The sequence below is a fragment of the Lottia gigantea genome, assembly GCF_000327385.1.
Source record: "Lottia gigantea unplaced genomic scaffold LOTGIsca_19, whole genome shotgun sequence".
Lineage (NCBI taxonomy): Eukaryota > Metazoa > Mollusca > Gastropoda > Lottiidae > Lottia > Lottia gigantea.
The window spans coordinates 888249-912108 of record NW_008708358.1 but is presented as its reverse complement, the minus strand read 5'-3'; the positions used below and the strand labels follow the sequence as shown (position 1 = coordinate 912108).

Sequence of the window (23860 nt, the reverse complement as noted above, 5' to 3'; positions counted from 1 at the left end):
TGTAACTTTACTATTTGTACCCATTAACAGTTTTGTCGGTTGGAATAATAATAAGAGAATATGATTTATTCTCACGTCAAGTATTATATTTCAAAAGGATCTCAGTTTTGTTACAAGAAACAGCCATGTTTTCGCTATTAACATAAATCAAACATGTTTAATATCCCTCAAGCATAAAAAGTGTTCGGGAGACAATTTATTGTTAGAAAGCGATATTGTTGGTTGTATTAGAAGGAACTCAAAAGCCGCATTATTGAAGTAAGTAATCAGAATATGAGAAAGGACTGACACAATTTTGTAATAAGCAATGTATCAGGCTACAACCCCTTTTTCATACTTTGTTTTCAACTCAAATTTGAAGCAGATATTATAGGCGCATTGAGGATTTGACTAAAAACTAAGACGAGCATGAGAAGTGTTTTGTGACCCTGCGGCCAGGACCTACAAACTTACTGAATCCATTCTTTGAATCATACGCATAACGCCCAATAGTATAATTTCTTTATTGGACTTAATTTGGTATTATACTGTAAAAATTATTAGTAGTCTGTGGTTCTAGTTTACGGTCACTAGCTGTATATTGCTAATTAAGGGGTAATGAGATAATGGGAATTCTACCCAGAAAGTAATTTGAGTGCTGAACGCTCCACTACTTTCGTATCATTGGGATATTAAGGGTAATAATAGCATATTAATAAGGAGGATGATTTGTCATCATCTTAAACCTCTCTTCCAAGGTCAAAAACGACATCATATTCAAGGCCACCTGGTAACGTGAGTTCTTAATTAGTCAGTAGGGAATTACCATTATAATGTAAACACACAATTTTGAAGAATTTACATGGCTGATAATGCTATTTCTAGTTTTTGTAACATAATCGTTCAGTAAGCAAAACAATTTTTGTCTTTAAAATCAAGAACGGCACTATCCCTCAAAATGTAGGTTAAAGGTAATAGCAGGTGAAGTAATGTCATCGAAAACCTATAGAAATTCTCTAATCCTTTTGACCAGATCATGAAAACTGGAAATAAAACGGAACTGTAATATTTATTTCAATTTATTTGCATTTGAGCACTATTGTAACAAACTCTGTGAGAAGTCCTGCCACTCTTCCAGAACATGTAATGCCAAGTTAGGAATTAGTTTTGTCAACTGAACGTTCATTTTGTGGCATCTTTGATACTCAGAAACAATTTGAGATACACCCATTACATCTGATGATAACTGACAACGTAAACATCTAAGTGAACTCTGTGGCAAGCAATCCCTAGAGTTAGAAGCAAACTGCCTGTAATATCACTCAAGGAAGCGAAATATACTGAGCTGAAATTTATTCCCAAGACGACTTGTGACAGATTGACATATCAAAATCACAATCCTAAATCATCGACGCTGGTAGATAACCTAGACCGCCCTTCGTCCAATATTGACAAATTCATCCGTCATTTGCAATAGTAGGCAGGAAACGCAAACGCTGGCGTTTATCAAAAAGTCGATGGCCTTCCGCTATTGTATCATCTGTTCCCTTGTGCATATACATTTACAGTTAAAGATATTTTTTTTATTACTTCACTTCATTTAAAAAAAACTTTATGGCACTTTTCTGTGAAATATTAAACCCAAAATTTAAAACATTATGTTTATGTTGACAGTTCGATTTTGAAAAAAAAAAATAAAAAATTTGACGTTTTGTCTTCGGTTACGTAGTTCCATTAAAATTCTCTAATATCTACAACATTTGACATTTCATATGAACGAAAAAGACGTGAAATGGTTTAGGATATCGAATATAGCCATTAATTTATAACGCGCAGTCTTTTAAAAATTAGACAGCTAATTCCTTAGAATTAGTTTTTGTAGTATTCCGATATGATGAAGGACAGAAATATCTGAAACTGTCTTGCGTCAATGTGAGTACACTATAGTTCTAATGAAAACTCTTTCAGAAAGAGCTATTCCTTTTAAATGAGCTTCAAAAAGTAATTTTATGGTTAGCAATGTTAAAGATTGACTTCTCAAAATCTGCTATTGATTTGACCCATTTGTTAACTTTAAAGCTGCTTTGAGTCCACAGCTTATTGATTTAAAGCAACAGTAACTCAATAAATTGTATGCTTGCTCACTAACCTCTTGGTTTAGGGTTAACTCCCAGTCGAGATATGTCTTAGGATTTTTTATCCTGCCAGTAATGCAGGTCGGAGGAAATTAAAAGGAAATGGCACGTATACTACAGTTTGTTTAAGATTCCCTAAGCAATGTAAAAAAGATCACACTATGCCAATGTCCAAGAACCATTTCCGTCATTGCATAACATTAATAACGTAAAACTCATTTTGTTTTATTTATAGTACTGCCATCATGCAGAATACCAATCAGTGAGACAAGACACCTGCGACTGCCTTCTTTAACACAGCTATCTACTTTCTTTTTAACATTTGTTCATCTTCGGTGGATATTTTGAAATATTTGCCTATTCTGCTGGAATTTTTGAATTTGAGAATTTATAGATTTTAATTTGAAAAATTTGAGTAGGTGAAAGTAAATGTTTATGTCAGACGGGAAAATGAAATATAGTTGAGTTTGTAATTATTTCTATAATATTCTGTCAAAACATATCATTTTCAGAATTTCTTTCCACTTCTTCGGAAACGACATTATACCACGAGGATGTTTTTCAATAATTGAATTCAAGTTTCTGTTGATTCTGTTGCAGTTATCAGTTTTATAGAAAAACAAGTTGACCATGCAATGCAAGCAACAAGGCTTTTTGACCTTTGGCCTTTAAATTTTATTATCTACTCCACGTAAATGTACCATTCTTCCTCACATATACAATATAAAAACAGCGTGAAGTGACTGTTTCAGTTTATAATGAAAGGAATTGATGAACAAAAATAGAACAAGATATAAAATGGAGATGATTCTAACTTGGATAAGAGATTGTCAGATCAAGCAATAAGAACCAATCAGTTATATCAATATTTGCTAAATGGCTCAAATTCTTGTTTAAATGGTGATATATGTTCAACTCTCAAAAGCAATGTTACCCGGGAGAGGTTAATCGGTTATTATTGTGGTAAAATAGGCCAACCAATTACAGACAATCGTCTATTAATACCGCCATTAGTATATAAGCGATATAAAAAGCAATTTTCCTCCAGAAACTGCTAAAGATTTTCTAATACATGATTGATTCTATAAAAATGCTAATAATAGAAATAACGAAGTTCCTCATTAATTGTAAAATTCCCTGGATATGTGAAAATAGACGTTAATTCAAAATTCTTCTGATTTCTTCCGGACTTTTCTGAGATAACGGTCAAACAAAGCCTTCAGTAAAATATATGTCACTGACCTAGTAAAATGGCTATGAGGGTGGGGGTAGGGGGGGGGGGGGGGTGTTGCATAAGCTATGATTTCACTACCTAAATTGATAACTATGTTGATAGTGGGTGCGGGGGGGGGGGGGGGGCCGGGTCAGCCTCTTGTCTTGGGGGCAATATCCCCGTAGAAATGACACTGCCATCATTGTTGGCCAAACCAACTTAAGTAAGCTATAACTGTATGAAGATGAAATATCAGACTATTCTACTGAAGAGGATACATGAACTAATTCAGTGATGAGATATTTCACAGTACTAATGAAGTGAAATGATTTGTTAAAGAACAGACCATTAGGACCCTATGGAATAACGACATGTCTGGTTCCACCTTAAATAATGAACCAATAAATCTAATGAACAGAAAGATCTTGAAAAGTAGTTCAAAGTCGAATACAAGTTTTGTACGAACCTAAAGCTCCCCACTACGTGAAGAATCGACTCAAAACCTCCCTTCAAAAATTTTACGGTCACCATCATCAACTAATTGAGAAATATAAAATATTTGTTTCTAAAATCATTGCAGATGTTTTGTTTAACGATCAAGTTTAAATTTGTCATCACACTCATATGTCGATAATTTTATATAACATTAGCTTTTGTTTTGCCTCCCTTTTCATCATTTAAAGCTTCCTAAGGGTTCGGGTGTTTGCAACATTTTTTTCTTATCACAATATAACAGTTATTGTGATCAGTTCCCTCCCTTGACTATTTAATTGGAGAAATGTATTTTCATCAGTTACGTCCCTTGAACTATTGAAATTTGAAAAGTGTTACTTTCATCAATTACGTCAAGTGGCTATTTCTTCTGTTGGAGCTTTGAAGTGTTGGTTGTGTATGTTAAGCAGCTATGGCGGATGTGGCGTCAGATAGGGAATGCTTACTCATACCATTTTTCATTAACAGATACCTACTTATGATTGATATATTTTCCTTATGTGGATAGTTCATTAACTACTACTGCATTTTCGGCAATATGTTGTATGGATTTTGGGTTTCGTGTAGCGGTTCAGATCGGTGTAGGTCTATTTGGTTTATTTAATGGTCACTTTTAATTTGTAAGATTGCTTTATTCTCGTTTCATTAAAAAAAATCGGTTCGTGAGATTTTTGGTGTAACAAATTTTTATCAAAGTAGGGCCTACAATAGTACATGTCAAAAACATATATATTTATGATACATTGGATTATTTTCAAATTGAATGTGTTGTAAGCCGAATAAAAACAGTAACAGGCAAGGAAAACCAATTGGGAATAATACGGATAAAGAAATTGAAATGTCTAAGAAAAGATTTATCTTAATTTGACAGATTCTCGTGTTATATAGTTACACAAAGGATTTCCGGCTAATCTTCAAGTCAAACGTTTTATCTGCAGGTCCACAAAATACACAGTATTGTATTTTGGTATATAATAGTCGTTGAAAGAGGCCGATACGGTAGTAGTTAATGATATCGTGAATCTGGGGATACATAACAGTACATCCCCGCATGTTTTTCCAATAATTGTCTCTAGGGATGTATATTCGGACAATCTTACAATTGGTATTGAAGATTGTGTTTAGACTATTAATGATGACACAATTCCCGCTTGCAGTGCCATTCAAAAACACGCGTCTGATATCAGACCATACTTCTTACAAGCTGGTAATTCAAACTTTAGAATATCCCTTTAGCGGTTAAATACTTATGTGATTTAAATGTAACAAATACAAAGCTTCAAGTCTCAGCAATGTTCTTTTTTAATTGTTCTTTTTACTCTGCAGTAGCTACAGTAACTGAAAAATATTTATGGAACAGTTATGAAAAAACTGTAAGAAGCGACGTATGTTAGTTTGAACAGCATTTAACCATCATAATACTACCTTTTATTTAGAGTCCCATATCAGAAAAGTAATGAACATATCAATATGGAAAACACAATTTTATATATATGACAAGGAGTCGAACTAGCATGTCAAATGATGATCAAGTTGCCTATGTCTGCGTATTTTTGAGTCACAGCAATCAAGTAATAACAGCCTTTTAACCTTCATGGCCTGGCCAAGTTCTATGATTGAACTTTACAATAGTCGCCAAATCCCTAATTGTAGAACAAGCAATGACTTCAATTCCACTTCAATTTTGTTACAAGCCAAAAACTCGACGGAGCAATAAATAACACCACTTTAATCTTTTTACCCAGAGTTCATATTTCAATTTCCTTCAAATCCAGGGAAATCATTGTCATATAGAATCATATCATCTAAGGCTTTACCTGGGAGTACCAATGGAAGACACGGTGTCTTTTCAACAACCACGTTCAGCAACACCGGTCCTTTATACTGAATGAGTTCTCTGAGTTGACCAGCTAGATCCCTTTCATTGTCACAGTAAAGATTATGAATACCGTAAGCTTCTGCCAATTTATTGTAATCACAATTAGCAAACTCGGTAGATATAGTCCTCCTGTTATACAGCAACTTCTGCCAATATACTACCATCATTTCAGAACTATTATTCACTACTATAATCTTGACTGGAAGTTGAAGATCCATGATTGTTTTCAGCTCTGTATTGGTCATGTTAAAACTCCCATCCCCGTCTATAGCGATTACGATTTTGTCTGGATGTGCAATCTTAGCACCAATGGCATAACCAACAGCCACACCCATAGTTCCTAATGAACCGGAAGTTAGTATAGATCGGGGTGCTGTCCATCTTATAAGTTGTGCTGTAATCATCTGATGGCATCCCACACCAGTCGAGAATAAACATTTTTCTCGAATTCCATCTATCTGTTTATCCAATTCTACTATTAGCTTTTGTGTTGACAGTCGGCCATTTGAATAAGAGGGAACAATTATAGGATATGCTTTCTCTAATGCAAATTTTAATTTCAACCACTTTTCTCGGCCCTTGAATTTCAGACCCATTCTATTGATTGCACGGAGAAAGGTTTTGCAGTCTGAATTCACAAATTCGTTTACTTTAACTATTTTATTTTTTTCTCCGGGTCGAATATCAACATGCACCAACCCTCCATTTCCAAAACGTTGTGCTGCTTTTGCCACTGGAGCGAACATATCATGTGCTCCAGTAATTCGATCATCAAAGCGACTACCAATCGCTAAGATAAGATCGGCTTTTTGAATCATTATGTTAGGAGTAGGGTGACCATGCATACCCAACATTTTAAGAGCCAAAGGATGCCGTTCGTCAAATACCCCCATCGCATGAACGGTAGTTGTGACAGGAATGTTAGTTTTAGTTATAAAGTCGACCAGTTCATGTTGACACTCAATTGCACCCTGGCCCACACAAACTATGGGACACTCTGACATATTAATTAGTTTTACTATATTGTTTAATTGTCCGTGGTCTAACAGGGGTAAGGCGGTGATATTGTCATTGGCAAAATCTTCGAAATTATTATGCTTTACGTTGCAGTCATTTGACGAATACACCTCAGATTGGAAATTTTTTGGAAAGTCAATATGAACTGGCCCAGGTCGACCAGTTTGAGCAATATGAAAGGCATAATCCAATATCATGGGAATTTCTCGTACTGATCCGATTTTATGATTCCACTTAGTGCATGGTTTGGTCAAAGCAATGGCATCAACACATTGGAAAGCTTCTGGTTGGGCATTGGTTCGAGATTGACCAGAAATTGCAATGAAAGGTACACCATCACAATAAGCATCTTGTAGAGGTGTGATCAGATTAGTCAGACCTGGACCGGAAGTTACAACACAAACAGCTGGTTTCCCACAAGCCTTCGCATAGCCTTCACACACAAATCCTCCGTTAGCTTCGTTACTGTTCGTAATGAAATTTATAGGTGGTGAACTTTGATGGTGATCAGAATGGAAAGTGTCAATCAAATCTAAAATATTACCACCACTTATTCCACAGGCCAACGTTACACCACATTCAACTAACTTCTGATATACAATCTGTGCTCCCGTTTTTCCATTATATTTCTCAGAATTCTCGATTATCGAGGTATCCATACTGTTTATGAACAACGCTCTACACCCATACGGTAGACATCATACGCTCACACCAATCAAATAAGACTGACTCTTAAACTTGTAATAGGATCCATCTAGTGTATTTTTTAAATAAATCGTTGTCTTATATGTGACTTCAGGTATATATGTACATATATAATATTAGACCGAAACATCTGCCTGCTCCTATTTCAGCCTCTGATAGCAAGTTTGATAGTTTGAAAAAAACTGGGCCCTGTTTTATGGAGAATTTCCGCAATTTCGACGGTGCGGGGGTTTTAAACATATATATTTAAATGTGATCAAACCAAGATATATTCAGAAAGATAAATATTAATGTAGTTAAATCATACCATCATAAGGGATACTAACATATTACGGTGATGCCCAACACTAATTTACAGTTACCGTAAAGATAATAATAATATCATGTAGAAAAAACGCATCTTAAAAGGTGTGGAAAATCCCCATAAAACAGGGCCTGGTTTTCCGAATATACTACAGCCAATAACTGTCAAAATATCTATCATAGGCAGATGTCTCGGACTAATGTATTATCTGAAGGTCAACAAGGTAAGGATGTTGTTTATGTTATTCACGGATGGGTGAGGGTCTGTGATCTAAATATGTATGGGGTCACTCTCCTAATAAATTGAGTCGACATTCCTAGACAAAAGTAACAAACTTTTGAAAATATTTTGCCGCATGGTTGGTGCTCGTGCTCGGTCGGCGTATGAATGTCTGGTGACCTTGAAAAGGTATTTTTTTCTCATTATTCTAGACGACACTGCCGTATATGGGTACGGACAATCCTGGATAAATCAATGGCTAGACGTTTGTCGAAGGAGGCGGACCAGCTAGAAGAAAGGATCATGAGTAAACATCCAAGGTGTTCTGTTTGTTAAAAGGGTTTGTTCTTTCTTTCTTACTTGTGAACTGTAGAAATAATTATAACTTAAAAATGAAATGAATGAATTTTACGTCCTACGTTTCTGCACCATGTGGGCGAATGAAGACGTGTAACGCCAAGCAGGGTGCAATAAGGTAAAATTTTCCAGGAAAGTGGCATTATAGGATTTCCAACTGTCAATGATCTAACGTATACACCTTGTAGCACATTGGGGTCTCTTTTTATTGTCCCATCCGAACGATTAGACGGTTTTGCATGAAAGACCCTCTTACCTGCAAGAGTTTGACTACACATAACTCAATATTAGATCTATAATATGGGTCTGATAAATTCTCAACACAAACCAGAATACCATCAAATAAAAAGATAAGACAAAGTTAGTAAACTATTAGGAGAGTAGATGGTATTGGTTACTAATGATAACGGTGCTCATATTTCGTCTGATTAGCATATTTATAGAATCAACTTACTAGATATCAGGTTCTTTCATTTAATAACTTCTAATATAGAACTTAGCCAGGCTTAATTCTCTATTTAAACACCCACTTGAGTCCGTCTATACTTTTTCTTATCACTCTTACTCTAGAAGAAACAGTTCTCTACGAATGTTCAAGAAATCCATGGCATCGAAATACTGGAATTGAAATTGACACCCAAACATATCGGAAAATGTACAAAATATGTGACGCTAATTTATAATCCGTCTAACCTGGTTCATAACATTGTTTTAAAGAAGTTATTTTCACACATATTCTCAAACTTGCTGTTTTTAAGGAATTTTAACTAAGGACTCGGGTACAAAGCCCTTCGAAATAGCACCAACAAATAAAAGACTAACAAGCTAAGGCTTCAAATTACCTTGATATTGGTATTGGTTATCTAGTATTTTATCGATAGTAATTCTAACGTACTAGAACTATGAATAAATGAATATTGAAATGTTTCAATTGTACCCTTCTATATTCTTCATTGTATGAAATAGTTATTAGCAGTAAATACTTTTTTCCACGAAATGACAATATACTTTAATTGCCTGTTGTGACACTATTAAGATTGTCTTCTTTTAATCTCCATCATCCTTCGTTTCGTTTTACCCTTATGCAACATTAAGAGTTTTGCAACCTTATGTCGACCAAAAATGTACTGGTTCGCCGGTAAACGAGAAGAAGAAAACGCGAATAAAAGGCCAATAACATTACAAATTCTATAACAATCGCACTCCAACTACTACATGTGCGTTCACAACGCACGCTTTGAATAAAAATGGTGCATTTCACTTGTATTGCGTTCATGGAGATGTAACGAAGCTTGTCTAAACCCATCCTCGATTCCGTGGAGATCTCAACGGCAATGTATATTGTGTACCCATTTTTCCATAAAATTAATCACTTAAATTAATCAATTAATTAGTCATGTGTTTAACTTCTCTTACAGGACATGATTACTCTTGAACAGATTCTAGATTAGGAGTTAGGTGGAGATTAATCACAAAGTGGAGTCCAAAAGGCTTGATGCCCCCATTCTGAAGACATGACCAAATGACCTCACCGGTTAGTGCGTTATCGAGGCATCGCTCTAGAAAGATCAAAAAAACAATTTTATCAAAATGTCGAGCATATCGATATTATTTTCATTTAACTCTGTACTGATTATGAAACGCTTTCGTAAGAACACTTCACATGATATCTTATATAAAATACCTTAACTATTATGAAAGGAAGCTAGAAAATAGTTAATAACCTTTATTTTGTTTTCGCTTTTTGAAAATTGTATTGGTTACTTACAAGACAATAACCGGAAATATACCCCAAAATAATGATTTCTTACACCGGAACAGCCAGCGTTACGACCGGAAGATGTAAGTGATCTATTGAAATAACGGAAGTGAAATGGGTCATGAAAGTTAAAAGAAAATAGGTTTATTGTGTTATTTTTATCAGAAAGGATCATAAAATAGTCCAGAATTTGTTTCTGTCATTAGAATAATGCTGTATGTTGATTGGTTTTTGTTTCTCCTGGAGTAGGTTAGGCCTATTACCATCATAACATTGAATCCGCATCAAGTTAACCATGTCATATTTTTAAATAGTAACATTTTTATACGGGCTACAACATAGAATAAAGATTAAGTTTTCACTTGTAATTTTTTACCAATTGAAAGCGTTTGGTAAACCTTCAAAATAGTATTGGAATTGCAAGATAATTTCAGTTAAAACTTTCCGATAAAGTTGTCATAATTGTCATTATTTCAAGAACCCTACTTTTCAAACAGGCTACACAAATCAGCCTTTTCGATTAAAGGAAGCAACATCCACGCGATTCTTTCGTCACCTCCATGGCCATAATTGCAAAAATAATGTTAAAGTCCGAGTTACATTGGTTATTGATTTAAAACAAATCAACACTTAGTTATCAAAGAAACGTTTATTCCTAGGGGAATTAACGTGATCTAAGTAATCATGTTCATACAAATCTCCCTGATCAAGTTCCACTGTGAATAATAGTTCCTTCAATTTAATCGGAATAATCATTCTCAAGAGCGAGGATAATTCAGCACCAATGAATTTGACACATATTGTAGAATCATTAACAGTAGTTTTTGGCTTTATTGCCGCAATCTAATGTATTATCATGATTTAGCGAGTTCTGAAATTTCATTAACGGGCAGGCCTAAGGGTCGCATTAAAGAATGAACACTAAGCTCAAGACTAGTCTCAAGAGCGGCTTAATGTAAATTTTGATTTCATGGTATGTCTGGTAACCATGCCATATGAAACGTTGCATGAGTAATTGTGGAGACATGCAAACTGTTGTCAGCAGAATTGGCATTATCTAACATTTGGTTATATGTTTGAATCTGATATTTTTTTCTCTAAAGATGTTCTTGCATCAATTTCACGAAAGATTTGTCGAAATATCACGACACAAATAAAATAATAATAAAATCACTTTGTAGATAATCATCTAAGGCTGACTTGAATAAATGGTTTTTAAATTCGTTTAAATTGCTTTCTGTATTTCAATAGTAGCCAAACAAAATGAGAAACATGTAAATTAGTTGTTAGTTTTACTGTTTTTATTAAACATTATATGTTTATAATGACTATCTTGAGATTTCCTTCTATTGAAATAATTGAATTATCAACGACGTCATTCGGAAATCCTCGGCATTTCCGTAAAGATGAATCTATCTCGGTAATGAACGGTAGAATTCGTTGTGTCTTCATAGGCAAGACTCTTTACTTCCGGCATTTCACAATTATTTGGCAAGTGAAAGCCATATTGCGACCCGAATTTTAGTCCCTTGTCTTCAAGGAGAAGTCTGACACTTTTTCATTCAATCTTATATTTTGACTATAGGTCTCTTCAAATGTTTTTCTTTTTATTGCCTTTGTTTACAAACACACCTAGCCTCGATGGACCAGCCTCTACCATAATCACGTGACAATATGGACCGGTAAACAATGGCTGCCATTTATCACCGTGGTATGTTGTAGAGTGATAGAAGAACATTCACGGTAGACAGTTTGCAACGATATGTCGCATGTTGTTTAATAAATGTATATAGTTTGTGAAATTAACGACTCTCTGCTGCGATTCGTTGTAATAATATGTTTTGTCGACATATCAGAATTGTTTTTAACTATGATGAATAGGTGATAAAGGAATGCGAGGTCGGTTAAGAATATGAGGTCAATGAAAAGCTGTGAAAGGAATGCGTCGAAGTCAGTTAAGACTATGAGGTTAATGTACAAGCTGTGAAAGGAATGCGTCGAAGTCAGTTAAGACTATGAGGTTAATGTACAAGTTTGCTCTACAAATGATATGGAGTTTAGTTTTACTGTCTTAACCAGCAGTCATAAATCATGAAAAGACAAAAATAAATAAATCCTAAGAATAGAGCCAAGGACAGGCGATACATTAAGAACAACAGAATCTATCGGAATACACACAGTTGAAATGACAGTGGATGCAGACGATACTATTATTTACCATTCTTTTCACATTAAAAGTGTCGGGTTATCCCCGAAAAATGGATTGACGAACGACAAGTTCCATTACTGCAACATACCACCATACATCATTGTCTCTCTGAAGATATTACTTATTCAGAATAGAGATAATATGGCCGAAAGCCTGTTCTCCAATCCCTTTCATTTTTTTTATTTGAATAACATATTGTTTACAAAAAGGTTCAATATATTGGACAGCAACCACCACTTCTAGTGCAGCTAGCCTGATGAGTTTTCTATAGGAATAGATAACGATAAATCCATTTAACCTTTTATCAAGAAACGTTTTCAATCCAGTGCAATGCTTCCACCAAGACAACATCTGTTGTCAAGTAATACCAAATTAAAACGTTTCTTAGAGAATAAATGAGGAACATTTCCCATTTATTTACATCATGACATAGGTCTTTTATTCTGTTGCGTGATTACCATATATTATGTCGTCGATCCAGTTTTATACAAGGACTGAAACTACGGATATCATGAAACTATGTATATTTGGCAAATTGATGAGGAAGCTTACATGTTAAAACCTGTATGAAAACTGGTGTATGCGCCCGTTTTGCAGTAGTTTCGTTGTATTACAGGACTTTTTGAATATCTCAGATTCAACATTTTCGAGGGTTTGTCTGGGTATTGAATATATGCATATAGTCTTCACATTTACTAGATTTCAAAAATACCTCAAACTAGGAATTTCACTTTCTATCTCTTTATATGTCTTTTCTATATGGCAGAGTCTCTCGAAAAGACGACTCGTCTTTTTGACTTTCAAATGCGGATAATTCTAGATATGCATGGATTTAAAAGCTCAAATTTGGACAGTGACTTGTGAACACGCTATTAAATAATTCCATATCTTAGACTAGGGTACGATTGGTAAAAAAATGGCAAACCTGTCCCTTTAAGCATGCTGACGGTATGGAATCACCCATGATTTACGTTACATGAACTACTGTTTTTATATTGTGCCAAACATAGAAATCTACATTTAATTGAAATTAATTGCAATATGTATTCGGGCATTACTTTAATTAGCATAGACATGTATGTTTTTTGATGGATGATCTCAAGTTTACTCTTATAATCATTCTGCAATTTGAATGTCTACACGCTAAAGTATCGTTTATATAGATCGTATTATTGACATTGTCCCATACCAGTACCTTGTTAGCTCAGCATGTATTTCTGAGAGTCTCTATATAGATACTTTGGAATAGTTAATTCCAAATTGATCAGACAATAATGCATAATGTATTGCCATTACATCAAGCTATTACCGCAGCAATAATTTCTGCTCCGCTTTGTCAAATGTTTACGATATTCTTAGACTTGTTTGTTTCGTTGGCAGTCATTTTACTGTCAGCTGAATGTAAAGAGCTGTAATTGTAAGTATACAAACAGTATATTAAACAGATTTTTATAATCGTAGGTCATATAACTAAATACAATACTTGAAAACGTCTACATTAACCAGGTAGTCTGGCAGTATGTTTTTTTTTTGTTAAAATTGTCAATCTCTTAATGTCGACTCTAGACCAATGAATCATACTTAGAGGCAATATGATTCAATATAACGAATGTAAACTCGTTGTCATCGGGGTAGATACATGTTGGGTCACATATAAGAAGAATTCGGTACAAAAATAGAGAAACAAAAGACAAACTGAATCGTGAGTGTCCACTACTAAAATGTCCATGCAGTCGGCAAAATAAGAAATGTTTGTACCCCTTGACCTGCTTCTTAATATTCAAGTCTTCAAAAAACAACTTTCTACCCCTATTCCTGCATCGTTATCAATAAGTCATCTTCTATTTTTGAAAAACTTTAAAGGGGTATTCCGCTTTTTTGTAGGTCGAAAATGTTTTTTGCTCAAATTTGTGAAAACTATACTCCAAAATCTAGAGAAATGAGCCCTTCGACGTAAGTTTTAAATAAAAAAATCCAGTCGTTAATTTTTAAACTCCAAAAATATTTAAACACATCAGGCCTATGTAACGTTTTTACGTTCGTTATGCTGTTAGAAAACTACTTTAAGGATTTGAGTAAAATAAACGCTTATTGTAGAGAAAAGGCTTTAAAGGTTTCAACTAATGATATTGAACCATTAAGCCAAACACCAAAACTAAGTCCAACTTCTTAATTAACAATTAGTACTCCTCGTTTTTAATCAACCCTTTTAAAACAAATTCAGTTTGATCAAGAAGATACATAGATATTAATAGCACACTACATAGAAATATTTTCAGGTATAATTTAAATAAGCAGTAAAATTTCACTAGACTTCTACTATGTAAGTCTGCAAATTGGCATTCCATATATGCTTCATTTTATTGGTCCATTACCACAACCATATGTCATGCTAAGAAATAAGTTATGTTTCAATTACAGAATTCATTATCATTGGTGGTGTAATATTGGAGTGAATCCCACGACAGTCTGGCAGAACACTGACATTAAATTAGCTGCAGACCTTTCTCTTATATCAATTATACATACATAATGCTACCATGGTGGTTCTCATTAAACAATGTTTCTATAGAGTAATATCACCATCTTGCAGTCCTAATTAGAGACAAATCCGGTTTGAACTCAAAACCGTCGATTGTTTTCATCGTATAAAAATAAAGAAATATGTGTATATTAGAAATTGTGTCATGTTCAAATGTTAAAAAATTGCTTTTCACGTATTAATTTGTCTTCAGAATTTTTATTTTTGTTATAAATGATGAAAAGAGAACATATTAATATGCCAAGTGGAAGATAAACGCATGGGATCTGATATACACTTTTTCTTTTTCCAACGTTATATGTGTTTGCATAGTCATAAAATAATTCCACGAAGCTATATTCGATGGTTTAATCGCAATAAATCGTATCGTTAAACGAGTATCGTTCAGTGTATCGGATCGCCACTTTAGGAATCGTTGCAGCCCTATTTCTGAGACGTTATTATTTCAATTTGTTATATTATATAATTGTGTAACTGACTAAGAAGAATCTCGAGTATTTTTTCGACAGATAATATTAATTTTCTCAATTACTTTCTGACTGTCGTCTGTTCTACTTACTATATCTAATATTAAGGATAAATGAAGTTGAATCCATCAATCGGGACAAAAGGAATTATTTATACTGCTTTCAGGCCTGTTACGTTCCTGCGACATACTTTATATGAAATACCAATTTCCTTAGAAGACTGGATCGGTGACCATCATGAAATTTATACGTGGTCAATTTATCACATAGAGAAGTAAGGTTAATGACATTCAGTCATTTAATTGGACAATTTGATATTATATGTCTGAAAGGATAGCTATCTTGTATGTCCAGACCGGTTTCGTCTTCGTCTTCGGTCAAACAAGGATACACAATCTTTATGAAAGTAATAAAGCAGTATTAAACAGTTCAAAGTACTATTTCATAGTAATTCTCTTAGAAGAGTCCACTACTAAAGAACTTTTATTCTCGATTTTGCCATTCTTTTGACGAGATTTTGATAAACGGAATTGTCTTGCTTGTGGTCCTATTCACCATTTCATAGTAATTCTCTTTGGAGGAGTCCACTACTATACTATACTTTTACTCTTAATTTTGCCATACTGTGGACAAGATTTTGATCTGACTTGTAGGGATTTTTATTATGATATTCCACGAACATCTTAATCGAGGTTTTTTGAGAAATCAATTGAAAACAATCCAAATCATCCTTGCTGCTATATATTTAGATCTTACATCTTAGACATGTTTAGTAATTATTAAGGTATGCATTTTTAATGTATGTTAAGGTATACAATTAACAAAAGTAATTGGTTTAGCATGGCGATAATAACCTAAACGACCCCATTAATTAATAAGTATCATAATCATATTGGCCAATGAACAAAGATAAACACTACCGGATCGACTAGTATAAGGCATTCTTACTATTTTAAGACATCACAATTTCGTATGTCGAACGCCATTTCCCACCGTAATAGAGAAATACATTTTTACATTTTAGAAGACCAAGCCGTAGTCCCCAACGTAAACGTGGCTCCATTGGCTCAGATGGAAAATCAAATTAAAAAACTTACAGACGATCGTAAAATGTCAAGTAATTATTAGCTTTTCACTGGCCATTCTTTCAAACCAGTGAAATATGGCTAATTTCAGATTCGCTTTTATTTGACGCGAACAATCAGTTGGTGTGTATGGTAGATTGGGTCTTTTTATTACAAACTTTCCAGAAATAAACGGTTCTACTATCAACATTAATTTAGTGGTAAGATCTCGACAGACTACATCAGTGTTGTATTTACATAAGCTGTTGCTGACTATTATTTAATAAGGTTTAAATAACCAATGCGGTTCTTATCAACCATTCAAACTGTTGGTTATTTCTTACAAAACCAATATATTCTTATCTTATTCTTATTACGCAGTTAATAAATAACCCGCAATGTTGTTTTGAAAGTCATTTTTAGTTGTCAGTAACGTGATGTTAACACAGTCAACTTTTTGTTCACCCTTAGCCTTCAGCAACCTAACTGTTCTCACAGAGCAAATATTTTAACCAAGTCGAACCTCTGATTAAATTGTTGGAAACAAATTGAAAGATTTCTTGGCGGGAAATATTGTCAGTTTTTGAGTAAATCACTATAAGAACAGGCTGAAAAAGGATGAAGAGCCGGATGTAAAGATGTATCTCTCTTTGTCTTGCTGAATGAGCAGAAACGACTGGAAAACTGAAAGAAACAAGGCCGGAATACTACCAGTTTCTTCCATTCATTGCATGCAATGGCGTATTACTCACAACTCCATTCTCAGAGGTAAGCCAGATGATGGCAGCTTCAACAAAAACGGCCCCTGAAAGCTGCTGATTGAGCATGGTGACTGCATGGGGTGATAACACAGGCAACCGTTTCCAACTGCCTGGTTACCAATGTATGATTACAGATGGTTTGAAGTGTGTATATCAACAAAGATCACAATGTATCATATAATATTTTAATGGTCCATCAAATACACAACAAATACCTAATGAACTGATAGAACATGAATGAAATATGTTGCACAAAGCAAGCTACAGTCGTATGGGAATCCTCCTTAGGGAGTTAACAATTTACATTAATACTTGTTTAATTTAATGTGGGATATTGTGAAAATTAAAGAGCAAACGTGGATATAATAAAATATGTAATAAAAGAAAATATCATTAAAGATTAAAAAGCTGGTCTACGTAACCATGATGACTGTCTAGACAATCATGATTGTGAAATGGATTGGTGAGCAGGTTTATAGCCACTATGGTCAAGTTGGAAATATTAAGTAGCTAATAACTAATAAAGGTGATAAATGGTCATAAGCAATTGGTTCGTGATATGAAACGGATATTAGACACTTCTTTCGCTTACTGTTAATCCATGCCAGTTAAACAAACATAACCAAGCAAAAATAAAGATTACCATTAACAATATTGACACCTTTCACTTATGTTAATCGATGACAGATAACCAAACCAAACCAACGATTACCATACAACAGAAGTACCATGATAACAACGAAGAAGATCGAAGAAGACCGAGCAACTGACGCTACAAAGGGTTGAGGTTCACAGTCGATACGACCAGATCTCACTATTTATTAACTACCTAACCCACAGCACAGAATCATCAAAATTGAAACAATCAACAAGAATTTCCTCGATCACAAGGAGGAAGAACGAAGAAAATCAAGTAACTCACGTTACACTACAAAACGCCGAGGTTCACCGTTCACCAAAGATATCGCAGCCATCAAACAAGATCAAGATCCAACTACAACGACTTGTTATTAAATCGACCACGTATTTTGATTAATAGTTTGCTAGTCAGCTGTATTTACTGAATGTCTTTGCGGGGCGTAGTGCTATCTCATCTTAGTTACTGATTTGTCATCTCATCATTCTGTTCTGAGAAATTGGTTCAATTGTAGTGTTTTCTCTAATAAAAAGGCAAAATATCAATGGACCAGGATGAATTCCCACAGATCATTTCTTCGTTTCCAAGAATTCTGCGACTCCCAGGAGCCGAGTATTGATTAAGCCACGCCGCGACATAAATCCTTTATATACAAATCTGATTGTCACGTGCATTGTGTTGGTTAATTATTGTATACATTCTGGAGCCAAATCCAGGCCGAGACTATATTCTCTTTAAGAACCATAAACGCTAGATATCTACATACTTCAAAACAATGGTTCCCCCAGTTGTTCTTTTATAACTTATCAGTTTAACACCAGGATTGTGCGTATTTGTGTAACATAAAGACAAGGGCTATCTGGAGAATTTTGGAGAATCATCTTTTAAACTTCCGTGGTATGGTTTCTAGAAAATCGGACTTGGGATTCTTCTGAAAGAGTGGCACGTATAAAGGCATGATTGGGCTTATCGAAAGGTGATTATTGTATTGCGAGGACCATGTTTCTATATTGCACACTGAATGGCGCCGCCCGTATTACTTTTCTGTATTTACCAATTTTATTCATTTCCGAAGCAAGATGAAAGAATATCGACAGAACCTGTAAAATAAGCGTATTTGATCATAATGGACCAACCCTTTTATGTCGCCAAAAATGATTGATCTACTTCCTACTAATCGTCAGGAAATGAGAAAACACAGACATTTGTAAGTTTAATTGTCTAAATAATGTTAATAAATCAGATGATTTAGTGTGGAAAATAATTCAAGGGAGGTCATCAAATACCATGACAAATTTAACCGTTACCACAATAATGTTTTAATGCTGACGTGTTTATGACCTGAGTATGGACATGTTTATTTAGACAGAGAGGTAATATGTTGACAGATTTAAAGCAAAAATACATGTAATGATCTGCTGTAACTTCAGAGTTGACAAACTTATTAGCAGAATGTTCAAGAAAGTGAGCACAATAGATGGTAACAGACAGTAATACGTAAAGTGTGTTTCAATAGTGAATATTCAAAATAAATGATATTACAAACCAATCACAGAGTAGCATCAGGGGTACCAAATGCGCCCGGAAGGTTGACCTCGGAAATCAGCAGAGATGTGTTAATTTTCTGAACATATTTTCCCCGTAAAATATCAAATATAAATTTACACATAATTTTTTTTTGACCATTCTTTTGCTCCTTGATATTTACATCTATCTGAGTCTTAGTGTAATTAGTAGGGTCACAAGGGTTACAACGAATTCAATAATCAGAGAAGTCGAAGTGACTCTCGCAGAAGCATTAGTGAAAGTGGTTTTACAATTTTCAAGTTCGCTCATTTTATAATACTTGAATCCACAGAGAATAGATTCTTCGCAATCAGTATCACATTTTCCCGAATTACCGGCAGACACATCTTTATACTTGTAGTACATCTGTATTAATGATCTATCCTTCGTCATTCTCTTAGCCAGATCATCTATGGATGCAGCACCTACGTCTTTAGTTTTGTAAACGTCATTAAAATCATACTCTAGCTTCCATTCTGTTTTATTTTTAGAGTTGCTGTCTGGTAGGTCGATATAGTACATTTTGATATTCAATGGTTCTCCCGTTGTTCTGTTATAACTGACTAGTTTAACACCAGGATTGTGTGGGTCGCCAGTCTCCTCTGGTATTTTATATCGCCATGGTGTAACGGATGGTGCTGAATGAATAGGGAATGCCGGTTCATCTGAAAACACGAAAATTGGAAAGGTGAAAAATAGGTTTTTAGGAAGCTACGATGATTTCGGCTTATTTTGGACTATCCTTATGAATGTGTGTTCGGTAACGAGCTGTCAAGGATTCGTAAGATCAAACCAGCTTCCGAAAAAGATCTGCTGAACAAGCCCACAATAGATTTATCAAAACAGATATAAAACCCTATTATCAACAAAAATTCAACTTAAGACCAAATTAAATAATGATACTCCATAGACCAAGGCATAACCTGCTTGGTTACAGCAAGGTCGATAAATGGCAACATGACCAACGCATGATTCTGCGTATTTCCAGCAAACTAACGCACTACCTGACGTAGTTACAGCACGAACAACGCCTGACCCGATGTAGTTACAGTCAAAAAACACATTTCCCGACGTAGTTACGGCGAGAACAACGCATGCTCCTCCATAGTAACAAGATAAGCACACGATTTCGATAGTAAATTTATGCACTATATGATTTGATAAATTCTATTCAATATCTACTTTGTAATATAACAAAGTTTGAAACCTTAACCACTGATAACCAATGTTTACCTTTCGAATTATAGTACACCTTAAAACCATCACTATGATCATGTCCATAATACATTCCCACTATAATACCACTATCTACATGTTTATCTATGACTTCCAGAAATTTATCATTGAATTGTTTATAAAACCAAACAATATTGGCAGGTGTATGAATTCCTGGAGGTATATGAGCTGTTATTATAACCTGTAAGATAGCGGATAGATGGGTTATGAATTGTATCCCAATTAAGGATGCAGCACGATGAAAAAGTTGTTTAATGCAGATTACTACAGATTATGTAGTATTTATTGCAGTAGATCCACTTTATCATGCATCTTGAATGAAATGGCAAACGAATTTGGGAAGTTACATGTACAACAGAAAGGTACGATGCTCTACAGTATTCGACCACATTAAGGTATACTGATATACTGCTTCTGGATTTATTACATATTACTCTTCTCGAAACACATACAGGTAACGTTATCAAGTAAAATGATAAACAACATAAAACAACAAAATATATAAAATGTAATAAATTCAGAAGTAGTATAACCATGTAATCTTGTGTTCTTAATGTTAACCTTCCTACTTATATATGTCTCATAAATATTATATTCTAGATTAAGATGATTATTCAAAATACCTCGACGTGATCTGAAAGTCACAATCGGAATCAAAGTCAGGGCACTGAGAATATTTGTAAACAGATAATATATATAGATAAGATGTAAATTACCTTTTCTTTATTGGTTTTGGCAGCAGCAAGTTGTTGATCTAACCATTGAAACTGGCCAGCAGGGTCCGTTACATTAGGTGTCACTTTATTTGAGGTATAATATAGATTAGTATTTAATCCAAGGATTCTTAATCCATGCACGGTCTTCAGAGAGTAATATGCAGCTGAAAATGAAAAAAATTAGCAACCGATTCAATTTATCACCATATAACCCTCGCTTTCTGACAACAGATCACGATCCAAACCGCAAAATACAACCTGGAACCCAAAACAACATTTTAGCAATACAATGGTAGTAGCTAATGAACTTTTCATATGAGGAAGGAAGTATATCAATCATAAATGAGTATTAGGAAATAAATCATAATGAAAAGTGTTATCGGGTTTCTAGAAGAGAAAGCATAACTTACATGTTTTGAACTGATTAACTTGTGCTGTCTCTCCTATCCAGTCTTTCCACATATCACCAATCTGGTTATAAATTTCGTTAGTTGTTGGTGGGAACTGGTTATTTGGTAAATAGTCGTGATTACCCAGGGTGGCATAGACTTTAATTCCAGGGAAGTTCCTTTTCAACTCATTGGTAATGTTATTTATGGAATCAATGTTCATTTCAAGCGTTAAATTCTCATCCTTGATATGAGCTATATTGTCCCTATATTTGAAGAGTTTAAAATGATTGGAAACATGTTAAATGAATTACCGAAATGATATTATGAGCTATTACCTCCGAAAGACATCAATTGTAGGGGGACTTAAGGTGTTCCGAAAAGGTTTACACATTATGTAAAGCCAGTAAGCTGTATGATTAAATTTTTATCCCTTATGTTCAATCTGAAAACATTCTTTTTTGGACATGCAGGTTGTTCTGTAATGAGTCAAATATTGTGGTAAAGTTAAAGGGAGTATAGATTCTCGAGCAACGGGGCATCCTTCCATCATGTCTTTTGTGAAAATTTGATGTTTTAATGCTGTATAGAGTAAGGCAAAATCCTGATTTTAATAATAATTTGTAAACCAACAATGAGTGTCGTAAACACAGGTTTCTTAAGTATAACTTCAATACGATAGGATATTTACTTTCAGCAACCTTTAATACAAACGCAATTGTCTGATTATATTCTTCTAATTAAAAAAGAACTGGGCATTGTGAATATATACTCTTATCATATATAATCATTTGCGTTGGCCTGGGTATGAATAGCAAATAAAGAAGTAAACAGAATTTACCCAGTCCATAATACGAAATCCACTTTAGACTTGATACCTTTCATGCCTTCAATGCTGTCTTTGATAAGTAACCATGGTGAATCACACCAATAGTCACCAAAAATACCTGGTGACGTCACCACATCGTTACATGACAGCTGATCAGTCCAATAAGAAAAATCATAATGAAAATCTGTTACATGCCAAAACCAACCTGAAATTTCAGAATGGCGAAAACATATTCATTGATGAATCAGATTTACGGTAGGTGTAATCCATGGAATTTATTCACGGTTGCCGGCGACCAAATCGATCTAACGGGATTAATCTCGAAACCCTTGGCATAGCCATCGACAGAAAGACTGTAAACATAAGAGAGTGTTGTTTACAGACTTTCTGTCCTAGTCAAGGAAGTTTGCTATAGCTTGACAATGTAATATACTTAGGGCCTGGTTATATGTGAGTCGAGGACCAGCATTTGAGAAAATCCGTAGAAACGGACTAAAGTGACGTCAGACTCGAGTTACCCTGCAAACCGAGCCAGCTCGGCTCACAGGGCTGACCCGCCTCATATAACCAGGCCCTAAATGAAGATCGTTATAGCTTGACAGTGTGATACACTAGATGTTTGTGTATGCTTAGTAAAGCTTCCCTGACCTTGTTAATTGACCGGACAAACAAGATTTGTCTCTAACAGAATGTTTTAAATATACTTATTTATCTATTTATTCATAATTTTTGTCTTAGAAAAATTACATTCATGACATGGAGAAATTACGATTTGGGACCGGAGCAAAAAAGCAGAAAAGTCGAAAGGACAACCCTTAAAGCTCGAGTGTATATCCTCATTAGCGTATTTTCATTGGGTATGTATATATGCTATGACATGATGATATTGTGCGCATGCTATTATGAACAAATCTACGTACCAAATAGTTTAGTTGTGTATACAAGGTAAAAGCGAGACATATAATAATGAATGTATATAAATATGACGCATTAGAAGTAAGGTCGCTGCAACGATACAGTTATTGATATCGAAATTTTGTCACAAATAATCACACCAAAATAAATAGGTTACATTATTAAGTAATAAATTTGAAACAAACTCACCAACATCTTCAGCACAATTTACAATGGTAAAGCAAAGGACGAAAATCGCCAAACGAGACATTATTTTTGACTGACTGAACAGTTGTCCGAGTGTGGTGATGTGTTATCTCTTCATATCTCTATTTGAAACAATACTCCAATACTCACAGTGGTGGCGTCAGTGAGAATACAGGGCGCATGTGTTTTCCAGAAAAAATTGTACACTCGCTTCATTTCTGTGAACGCCCCATTAAGTTTAATTGTTCCCCATTTGCACACCCCCACGCCCCCCCCCCCCCCCC

General features: G+C 34.7%; 2 protein-coding genes across 2 annotated transcripts; both read right to left on the bottom strand.

The window, feature by feature from the left end:
• Positions 1-5574: 5574 nt before the first annotated feature.
• Positions 5575-7374, bottom strand: LOTGIDRAFT_114388 (hypothetical protein; the record flags this gene model as incomplete). Its single annotated transcript, XM_009052716.1, has 1 exon — positions 5575-7374. The coding sequence occupies one exon, from the start codon at positions 7372-7374 to the stop codon at positions 5575-5577; it is 1800 nt and encodes a 599-aa protein (XP_009050964.1).
• Positions 7375-18939: 11565 nt separating this feature from the next.
• LOTGIDRAFT_213890 (hypothetical protein) lies at positions 18940-23645 on the bottom strand. Its single transcript, XM_009052715.1, has 6 exons — positions 23580-23645; positions 22488-22680; positions 21668-21912; positions 21258-21421; positions 20539-20722; positions 18940-19970 (listed from the first exon to the last, which is right to left on the bottom strand). The coding sequence occupies exons 1-6, from the start codon at positions 23638-23640 to the stop codon at positions 19450-19452; spliced, it is 1368 nt and encodes a 455-aa protein (XP_009050963.1). The 5' UTR covers positions 23641-23645; the 3' UTR covers positions 18940-19449.
• Between the last annotated feature and the right edge of the window lie 215 nt (positions 23646-23860).